Source organism: Heloderma suspectum, chromosome 1 (genome assembly GCF_057233095.1).
Source record: "Heloderma suspectum isolate Gila_16-S chromosome 1, 16-S_ref, whole genome shotgun sequence".
NCBI lineage: Eukaryota > Metazoa > Chordata > Lepidosauria > Squamata > Helodermatidae > Heloderma > Heloderma suspectum.
Window position 1 is genome coordinate 433,523,017 of NC_139458.1, and position 11,533 is coordinate 433,534,549.

General features: G+C 44.5%; 1 protein-coding gene across 1 annotated transcript; it reads left to right on the plus strand.

The window, feature by feature from the left end:
- The first annotated feature begins 1,998 nt into the window (after window positions 1-1,998).
- DEFB114 (defensin beta 114) lies at window positions 1,999-6,659 on the plus strand. The gene is made up of 2 exons (XM_084824039.1): window positions 1,999-2,056; window positions 6,369-6,659. The coding sequence occupies exons 1-2, from the start codon at window positions 1,999-2,001 to the stop codon at window positions 6,494-6,496; spliced, it is 186 nt and encodes a 61-aa protein (XP_084680165.1). The 3' UTR covers window positions 6,497-6,659.
- Window positions 6,660-11,533: the final 4,874 nt, after the last annotated feature.

The window sequence follows — 11,533 nt, forward strand, 5'->3', positions numbered from 1 at the left end:
CCATTGATCTAGTGGCTCCTGAGGGCAGAGACCTGCCACCTTGTACCCTGTAAAGCACCATGCACGGCTCTACTGTTATATAAAATTATTATTTCACAGTTGAGTCTTCAGTAATAACACCGCTGCTCCAGCGCATTCACATTACCTCTGCACACAAATGCAGCTTCTCCCACAGTCAAGAGCAGCCAGCTCCCCTCCAGCCATGATAGCTAAGTGGAGCTTCCATGTTCAAAGGCAGTATACCTCTGCATTCCAGTGCAAGCTGCAGGGAGGCTTATTGCCTTCATGGAGCTTTTCTGCACGAGGCAGTTATTGTGCACTTGTCTTTCTCACTGTTGTTTACAGGTTTTTTAGATGACAACATGACCTTCCAAGTTTCACTTCTGTTTTGAAGAGCTCTTCCCTAGGAAGAGACAGCTGGTAAGGGCACTGGAAAGAATTACCAAACAGGATCTCAAACTAAGGACTTTTGGCCTGTTAAGCAGGGCTCTGCTTATGTCCTTATCTAGTCTCAGCAAAATCTCATGGGGAACAAGGACACCGTGTCGCTGGTATCAGGAACGGCCATGCGCTTTGTCAATAATGGCTCACTTTGTTCATGGCGTTGACCTGAACGCCTCTCGGAAGACACCATTTTGTAGCCGAAGCAGCAACTCCAAAGGGAATTACTCGGGGGGTGGGGATCTCTTCAACGGCGGAGTGAGAGCGTGTTGCTATACCCCTCCCCATATTAATGGGGCTGTGGGTGGGGCATGCCTTAGGCCGGCTTTCCCCAACCTGGTGCCTTCCAGATGTTTTGGACTACAACTCTCAGCATCCCTGACCATTGGCCAAGATTCCATTTCAACAACGTCTGTTGATACACCAGCTACACTAACTCCTAGGAAATGCTGTCCTTGCTCCTGTTGCTCACGCTTCGGTGAGTTCCCATTCAGATTGCTGCAGTGTGCTCCCCAGAGGGCTATACCTAAAGACTACAGTTTCTTCAGAACGTGGCAACAAGTTTTTGACTGGCACCTGTCGTATGAAGTATGTAACACCAGACCTTAGATGACTTCTTGGGTCTCCAGATGAAATTCAAAGTGCTGGTTTGACCATTACAGTTTCAAATGATCCCAAAGGACCATCTGCTCCGATATGAATATGCCTGGCAGATTACGTTATAATCAAAAGCACTGCTACATATTCTATGGGGTTGGACATATATGGGGTTGGACTCAATGGTCTTATAGGCCCCTTCCAACCCTGCTATTCTATGATTCTATGATACCTCTGTTAGAGGCTAAAATGGTGGCTCCTAGGAGCACAGCCTTTTCAGTGGTGGCCCCCAGATTTTGAAGCTCCTCTCCTGGGTTCCCTCTCTTCTCCCTTTCAGGGGACCAGCCTATTCTATTCCAAAGAACTTTAGAGAGGGATTGAAGGATGAGCATCGCAAACGCACGTTGTGTATTTTAGCCTGCTGCTGTGCTATTGATTTTAGGTCATTTTCTTTTGTTAATTAGTTGTGTTAAATTAGAACAGAATACTTTTTTATTGCGATTATTATTTGTATGGATCACGTTACCCTCCTGCGGTGGAATGGTGGGATCTAAATGTTTGAAATAAATCATTAGCATAAAAACTCCCACTGCATCATCGCTCAGCAGCAGAATTCAGACAGAGGTTTACCTGGATCAAAACAAGGCCAAACATCTTGCGTCAAAAGGATAGATCGATGCCAGGGTTTCCAGATTGCTGTGCACCGTCCCATAACATACCTCGTTCTGTCTGTACTGGACCTTACATGACCTTTCATCCAGTGGTGATGATATCACATCACGAAAGGTTATGTTTGCAGGAATCACAGTTGGAAAGCCTCCCAGCATAGGCCCTGCTCCATGGTCTGCCCTCGGGAATGTTTCCCAAGCTCCCATAAATGCAGAGATTATTCTGCTCAGTTGCTTCGTGACTGTCCGAGTCTTCGGTGCTGAGACCTCAGCTCACTCATCCAAAGGCATCATGAGGTTCTTTTACCTGCTGTGCATCCTCCTCCTCTTCCTCTACCAGTCTGTACCAGGTGAGAAACACAGGCTCAGCGGAGATGGGGCAAAAAGATCAGGAGCTCTGTCTAGCTACTTCTGGCCTCCAGAGTCAAAACAGCCATGCAGAGTGTTATTTCTAACAGGCACCATACTCCGTATCCCCCAGATCAGTGCACAGGGACATGGAACATGGGCACAGCAGGGTTAATACCATTACAGTTACCATTTCTGCTAGTTATTATTGTTGCTTTCATTATTATTAGTTTCACTAGCTGGGTTGGCTGCTTTGGAGTTTCACTGATGATCAGAAGCAGTCGGTGAGAAGAGCATTGTCAGGGGTTGCAAGGTGGCCGGGCACGATATATTCCCAGGTTATTCTTCCTCTCCCCCACGCATCTAAGCCCCAGTCAGCTGTGAAAAGGCACGATATCAGCTTCATATTTCATGGATAGGTAGGGTATCTGCTTTGAAAATGGTTGTGCTTCCAAAAAAAATATTTTTGTTTTCAAATATACCATTAAAGGTCCCAGAAAAGATACTTGGAGATTGGCAAACAATGTTCTTAGATTTTTATCTGGAATGGGAAAAAAGCAACAACAAAAAACTTTAATAAAACCAACAAAGAACGGTGGATTAGCCTTCCCATCCTTAAAAAAACTATTATGTTGCGGCTATGCTTATGCATTTGAAGACGTGGTTTAATCCAGATAGAGCAACCGAATTAGAACATCATAATGTCTCAACAGAGTTGAAAAATACTCTATGGTTCTGTAATAAATTTGATAAAAAAATATATTAAGAACAAACTCGTGTACCAAAACCCTGTTTAACAACTGGTTGAAATTTAAAAGAGTATTAAGTCTGGGTTTATCTCCATTAACAGCTATTACATATAACAAAGAGATGACAGATGAAACACAATTAGGCAATCTATCTTTATGGTACAATCATGGGCTAACAGAAATGAACACACTCATAGACAAAGGAACATTTAAATCATACGAACAAATACGGAATGAAATGCAATACTCCCAACCTTTATTTTTTCAGTATCTACAGCTTAGAAGCATAGCCTTAAGGTTATTAAGGAAATCTGGACCTCTTCAGGAAAAAAACACTTTTGAAATTTTGATGATGCAAAATCAGGAAAACTTATTAAGTAAGCTCTATAAAGTTCTCTGGGATTCAGATCTTATAATTAATAATTATCAGAAAAGCTGGGAAAGAGAACTAACTTGTCTGATTCCAGTAAGCACCTGGACCTGGACCTGGAATAATATATCACAGCAGACTATTAGCACAAACCTGAAAGAATTTTTTTTTCAAATTTATTTTCCACTGGTATTTAATGCCTGTAAGGCTTAACTGCATTTATCATAAGGTTGATAATAGGTTTTTCTTTTCCTTTTTTTCCTTTCCTGATAATAGGTGCTGGAGATGTAAAATGCCTAACGCAAATATGGCCCATGTTTTTTTGGTTTTGCCCAGTGATTAAGGACTATTGGTGAAAGATAATAGATGAAATTGAGATTATATCAGGGTATACACTATCTTTGGATCCAATAGTTATTCTCTTTGGTTATGTTAAGGAAGTTGTTTTATCTGACGATACACAGATGAGAGTGCATTTATTAACAGCCGCCAGAATGCTAATATCAGCAAACTGGAAAAAACTGAAAGCCCCCACAATTGATGGGGGCTTCCCATCAAAGTATGGGAAATAATATATATGATTAAGTTAACTAGCATAGTAAAGGTTAGAGAGGGAAGACAACAAAATAATAGATGTATAGAGAAGTGGTCCTTATTTGTAACGTACTGATGTAACAAGAATCAAGAGAATGTGCAGCCTTTTGAGTTATTGGGAACCTTGTGATATTTGCTGATTTTGTTGATAAATCTGATTATACTCTCTATGTTTAAATTGTTGATAATACTTATTATTTTTGTGTACTTTAATATACTGCTGTCAGCACTGTAAAAATAAAAATGGAAAAAGTGTCTTTTAAAAAAAAACGGCCACTAGACCAGATCTGCAAATCCAGCAACGTTGTCAGAACGGTGCTGGTTTGACTTAATTTAATTCCATTTCTGAAATTCATATTTTTTTTAATTTTCTAATTTGAATATGATGATTACTTTAAAAAAAAAAAAAACACCAGAAGACAGTAGCACCAATATACAGGCCAATGAAAAAAGAGGCACAGCCCCTGAGGCAGGCTGAAACCTAAATGCCTCGGGCGTTTTATTTTATTATTCTTTAAGGCATTTTTACCCCGCTTTTCAGCCACAAAGGCTCCCAAAGTAGCTTACATAAGATCAAAACAAGGAAAACTGTCCTTACATTAGGATTATTAATATTATTATTATTATTATTTGCATTTATATCCTGTCTTTTTTCCTCTTGCAAGGAACCCAAAGCAGTTCATATTCTCCTCCTCCTCTCCCTTTTATCCTCACAACAACAACCCTGTGAGGTAGGTTGGTCTGAGAGTGTGTGACTGGCCCAAAGTCACCCAGTTCACTTCCATGCCCGAGTTGGGACGAGAACCTGCATCTCCTGGCTCCCAGTACAACACTCTCACCACTATACCACACTGGCTCTCTAAAAGACACAACACAAAAGGAAAAAGGGAAGAGGAGGGAAGAGGAAAACAAGCAAATTCATGCTCCAGTTCTTATAATTACAAAGTCCTTATAATGACCAGCTTGGATGAAGAACGTCAGGGAAAGGAGGAGCCAAATGGGGTTGGTCTCTCAGCAGAGCTGAAAATGGAGATTGCTGCTTCTCATCCCTCCCTCTGCTGCAGACTGATGGAATGGCTGCTGGCAGGTGACAGCTGAGGGAGGGAATGCCTAACTGAGCTGGTTTCAGCAGCTGGCATGGGGCCGAGGCCATTTCAGGACACACCTCCCAGCTAGCCCTCCCTAGGCAAGTTAACAAAGCTACGTATGAAGACAGGACGCTGCCTTCTACTGGGTCCAGGCGTTGGCCCACCTAGCTCAGTATCAATGCCAGCTCCATGTGTTTGAGGGCTCTTGGGCCAGACACCCTCAATGGGCCCCCTCCCTCACCGAGTCTGCGTTCTCATTCCTTATCTTCTTTCTCGTCATGGCATCTCCTGCTCCTCCTTCTCACCACCACCGTTGTCTGGGCCAGAGCAAGAGGCAGGTGAACAAGAGGTTGCAAGGATGAAGGGAAGGAGCAACTTCAGGGGGCTCTTATCAGTGTGCCCCTGCTGACGTGTGAGCCCCTGTAGGCACCCAACAATGCCTACCCTTGACGCCAGCCCTGCTGCCAGTATTCCTATTGGCAGCAGCTCTCCAAGGCGTTGGGCAGAATCCCAGATCTGCTGTGTAACTCTTTTAAAATGGAGGTGTCTGGGAACAAAGCTGGGACCTTTCTGCATGCAAAACATGTGCTCTACCATTGAGCCACGGGCCACGGGCCCTTTCAGCCTCTCTGTTGAGCCCTGCTGTGAGCTCTCCATGCGTGCAGCATTGCACCCGTACCAGGATGGATCATGCGCCACTGCTGTAATCCTATTTACAGTTCTTTGGGACTTAATCCCATTGAACTCAGTGCAGCTTAGCTATTCCTAATCTCCTCTTCAAGCAGCTTCCAACGATAAAAACATTCAGCAATTTAAACCACATAAAATTCCAATTAAAGATGCAAAATTCAGTATCCCATACATAGAAGCAGCATTATATAAGATGTTGAGTGGGGGGACCTCTGAATAAACATGAAAAAATTGGACTGAGAAAATATGCATAGGAAAAGTCTATTAATTAAACATATAACTTTAAAAAATGTGTTTTGACTTGTCAAATCCAATACGTTAATACCTCTCACTTCTCCCTATGCCCCCACAACTATTGACTCAATCCAAACTGTGGGGGTTTGTTTTATTTTATTTTATTTTATTCATAACTGGCCAAAAAAAAATGTTAGGAGACTATGTAGTTAGGAGGCAAATTTGCCTGAGAAATGATTCCTGATCTACACAACCAGCAGAACGAGGTGGTAGAGTCCTGAAGTGGTGGGCTGAACTGTACCACTTCAGGCTGGAGATGGGAATATGCCCCTGCATTTAAAAAAAATCAAAACTTGCTGTAAGTAAAACAGCTAGCACATCAAGGAAAAAGGTTCTGTCTTGCTGTACTAGCTTTCTACTGGCAGTGAACGTTGGTTTTAGTTTTACATAGGGAGGCATTAAAAATGTGACACCCACCCCACCCACAGCCCTGCTCAGTCTGAAGTGGTACAGCCCTTCCACCTCTACCACCTCATTCTGCTGCATGGATAGACCAGGTCTCATTTCCACTCTGATTTCCTCCAAACAGCAATGGGGGACCTTCATGACAGTCTGCAATGCCACAACCATCACCATGGCCACTGCCGGAGACTTTGCTTCCACGCCGAAAGGCAGATCGGCACTTGCACCAATGGGCGGCAACGCTGCTGCAAGTGAAGGAGAGCAGCTGGGTCCCGGAAGGCCCGGGAGGATCAGGAGATGAATGGAGCCCTCCCAAGAGAAGCGTGGGTAGAGCCCCTCAAACGGGACCCCACCTCCGGCAGAAAACATATATATATCGAAAACATGTGCCGTTTTACTATATCACGAAATAAACTGTGCACTTAAAAAAAAAAAGCCTTGTGGATTTGGTTTCCAATGTTTGTACACCTTACAATTCCGAATTTCTTTGCTTTCCAAACCTTCTTCACGTTTACCATAAACACAATCTGAAGGCCCTTTGGACCACCTTCCCCAAAACTGTTCTTTAGCATTTCAACAGAGAGCAAATGGGAGTTCTGCACCAGCAGGTGGCAGCATTCACCCAGTTTAGTTTTAACACTCCCTTTGCAGGGAGCCGATTTTGAGTTGTTGGGGTGTGAACAGCGGCCCACGCGCCCACGTTTTTACGGTCAAGTCATAGCATTGTGAACGTCTCATGCTCCTGGCGTCTCTCATGGTAACGATGGAATATACCGAGACGCACAGGGAGGTAATCATCACGAGATTGTATCCCGCTGAAAAAGGAGAAAATAAAAAACAAAACAAATCAACAAAATAATAGTCACATCTGGTCACCTTCCATCATCACTTGTCTCTCTCAAATGACCACAATACTTACCCAACTGAGGATTACTAGGAAACTGCCTTCTCGCAGGTTCTACTTTTATACCAGGTCAGGATTGTGTATTCGGCTGAATTTCTTCTTTGAAACGAGATACTTTCTAAAAAGCAAACGCAAAAGCACCATGCAGACTGAACAATATCTGAACAATGCCAGGGAATGCCTCCGATTCCCAATTGAACCAAGCTATACGTACATATAATGGCATTTGCTGGCATTCTCTCCACCTTACATCGACAGTGGGCATAAAGTAGATTTGGATCTACTGGCAGATCTGTCTGGATGATTTGCAGCAAACTGGCAAAGATTTCTCACTCCCAATTTTTTAACAATATTAGCTCAAAACTACTTTCTCTCTCTCTCTCACACACACACACACACACACCACTAAGGACAGAATCCAATGCATGTTTAGACAGAAAAAAAGTCCTACAACTCCCAGCACTCCCCAGCTGGCATGGTGGGAGTTCTAGGACTTTTTCTGTCTAAACATGCATAGGATTGCACCTTAGAGCTTATTTCTGCCATTTTAAGGCTTAGAAACCCGCTCATTTGTGTTTTAAATTTAGGCCAAATTCTCAAGATGCCCCAGTTACCAATACCAGAATGCCACCAGGAATATACACCCAGCCTTGCCTCATGGAATAGCATCTATTAAATAGCCTCCACCCCTCGATGCACACAGGCTAACCAATTGCAAAATCATACAGAAAAAGGGACGGAAAGGGGAACACCCAAATGTAAAACACAGGATGGGCCGAAGCGGGGTGGGGGGAACCCCCAGAGACACAAGGGCTTCTTAGATTACAACTTGTTTCATTCCAGCCCCATAGGCCTTATTGGGAACCTCGGAGAATCAACAGAGCCAGCTTTGAGTTCCATTTCTGGTCACACCACAGCGTGGCCAAACACCGAGAATTAGTTCCATTAAAAAATAAAAATAAGGGTGCGATCCTATGCATGTTTAGAGAGAGAGAAGTCCTACAGTGCCCAGCATTCCCCAGCCAGCCATTCTAGGAGTTGTAGGACTTTTTCTCTCTCTAAACATACATAGGATTGCACCCTAAATTATACTACTGAAATGAAGAAAGCTTGGGATGACCAGGAGGGGGGGGGCGGTGTTTAGGAGGACTACAAGCCCTGTTTAATTCCGGTACTCTAAACAAACCCCTGGGCTCCAAATGGCCACTTACATATCATCAACAAAGAGGACACACATGTGCACAAAAAGTACACATGCTCATTTATTTGCATAGGTGCGTATCTAGAAATAATGACTATTATTTAAACAGAAATTCACGGTGTTAAGTGTTGATGGGCAACTCCAGCACCCCTGCTCTCCCTTCCTAGGGTTCTTTATCTTTAAACTGGACTTGGACTGGACAGTTTTTCAAAGAGGGGAGGCCTTCAGACAGAGGACTGTCCTCTGTAAAGTAGGACACCTGGCCACCATAGGACTTCTTTAATTCTAAGACCTTTTCTGCATGAGGCATTTATTGTGTGCTCGTGATTCCCTACTCATGGTTGCTAACAGGTTCTTTAGACGATGTCATGACCCTCCAGTTGCATTTTTGTTTTTTCAGACCATCTTCCAGGCGGGGGGGGGGGGGGGGCGGTTAGAACAGGGAAAATACGGTATTATTTCTGAAAGTGCTGTTCATACTTGTGTATTTGCGTTATTCCACTGTAGCACAGCTCCACCTAGAGGTTATGTAGTGGAAAAGCAGGAAAAGAAAAGCTCTTTGCATCGAGCTCAGATCTGAGTTCTGTGACGAAACCAAAAATAGATAGAGCAATTAACAGCCTCGGGCAGAAAAACTCTAAGGGTATATCTTTTGCACCAGGTCCAGTTGGCAGCTCTCAGAGTTCTAATAAAAAAACAAAATTAGATCCCATCGGTCTGCTGACCCCTGCCCAACACTTTTCTCTCCATCCTTCCTTCTGTTGTTTGCCTACTTTTCAATGCACACTGCCTGGGGAGTGGGAATTCCTCACAGTAGCAGCATCTCAACCTGGGATATTCTTAAATCTATTGTTTTAAGCAGCCGTAATTTTCTCCAGAATTAACTTCAGCAGTAAAGTATTTTGCTTCTGCACTGCCTCTTTGGTGGGAATTAAATGACTTCTTTTCCTCTCTCTTGTCCCCAAGCTGAGATATGATCAGGGCTGGACTTTGGAGCAGACTCCCAGGCCCCACTGAGCCTAGCCCCTATGCTCCAAGCTGCTCTCAGTTAGGGATGCACGGAGTTTGTTTAGTCAGTTCCATTTGCATTTCACACATTGTCAGGTGTCTTTCATTCCGTTGTCCACTCATTGACAGAATTGGATTTTTCTGCCTTTCGGAAAAGTCCACAAAAAAATCTGCCACAATTTACGGAACTTTCACCGCAATGTAACATTTTGTGTATTTTTCTTAGCTCAGCATACAATCAATGAGCAGGGGGCACACACAAAAAGATTGCTACACAGCAGAGGCTGAAGAGACATCAGAGATGCATTAAATGTTGTGTGCGTGTTTTTAACGGCATATATACCGGCATATTTTTCAGCAACTTCTGTATTTTCATATAACTGTGTGTCCAATTCCAGAAAGTTAAAAAAAAAAATGGTCTTCAAGTCCATGCACCCCACGCGACTCAGAAAATGCCGTTCTGCAGCAGAATCCCTGGATCAGAGCCATAAAAACCTGAAGTGATTTTAATCCATTTTGGATTTCTCCAACAACCCTGGTCTCACCTTACCCTCCGCACATCACAGATGAATACCCACCAGTGTGACTTGATCCTATGCATGTTTACCCAGAAGCAGTGGAGCTGCTCCGTGAATGGGAGCATTCCGTACTGCACCATTTTGTTACAGGTCCTACTTGTAAGCTCAACTGAACGTAGTGGGACTTTCTTGGGGCAGTGGAGGCTGGTCGCTCCGATGTCAGTGGGGTGGTAAATCTGCTCTGGGTTTCCATCAGGCCCAGTTAGAACTCTAAAGCAGCTCTCCAAGGTGTGAAGCAGTTATGACTGGTTCTGGCTGAAACTCAGAGCAGATTCACCACCCACTGACATCACAGGCACCAGCCTCCAATGCCCAGAAGAAAGTCCCACTACATTCAATAGAGCTTAGAAGTGAAACCTGTAACAAAATGGTGCAGTACAGAGCGCTCCCGTTCAGGGTTCCAGTCGGTCATTACCGCATCACATTCAGTTTAACCCTGAGAGAACACTGCGTGGCTAGCCCCAGTAGTCTATTGCAGTGGTGGGGAGAAGATAGATCTCCAGATGTTTTGGACTTCAGTGCCCATACGTTCCTGCCAGCATGGCCGAGCGTCAGGAATGCTGGGAGCCGAGGTCTAAAATATCTGGAGACCTACCCAGTGCCGTCCCCAAGTTTTGGAGGGCCCTTGGGCAAGTCACCCTCAGTGGGGAAGAGGAGGAGCAACTCCACGGGGCTCCTGCTAGTGGTCCCCTGCTGGGGTGTGGGCCCTCAGCAGGTGCCCAACCATGCCTACCCTTGACACCAGCCCTCATTGGAGAGTCTGCCTTTTAAAACAACAGACCAGGCTATAGGTCTGTTTCCAGGCACAATTCAAAGTGTTGTTTATGACCTATCAAGCCCTATATGGCTTGGGACCAGGCAACCTGAAAGACTGCCTTCTCCCATACGATCCTGCCCCAGTTTTAACATCTTCAGGGGAGGCCCTGATCTTGGTGCCTCCACCATCACAGGCACGTTTGGTGGGGACACGGGAGAGGGCGTTCTTGGTGGCCACTCCCTGGCTCCGGAACACCCTGCCAAGGGAGGCTAACTTGGCTCCCTCTCTGTGGTCCTTCAGCCGGCAAGGAAAGTCGTTTTTATTCACGCAGACCTTTGGCATGTGAGCTGGTCTGTTGCTGAAGATGATTTTCATTGTGCTATCTGATTAGAATCACAGAATAGTAGGGTTGGAAGGGGCCTATAAGACCATCGAGTCCAACCCCCTGCTCAATGCAGGAATCCAGGTCAGAGCATCCCTGACAGATGGCTGTCCAGCCTCGTCTTGAACGCCTCCAGGGTGGGAGAGCCCACCACCTCCCTAGGGAATGGGTTCCATTGTCATATTGCTCTAACAGTCAGGAAGTTTTTCCTGATGTTTAGCCGGAATCTGGCTTCCTGCAACTTCAGCCCATTATTCCGTGTCCTGCATTGTGAGACGATCAAGAAGAGATCCTGGCCTTCCTCTCTGTGGCAACCTTCCTAGTACTTGAAGAGCGCTATCATATCTCCCCTCAGTCTTCTCTTCACAAGGCTAACCATGCCCAGATTCTTTTACTGTTATTTTTAATTGTGTTTTTAGCATATTGGTTTTTATGCTATGCTTTAATTAGGATTTTGCTTTT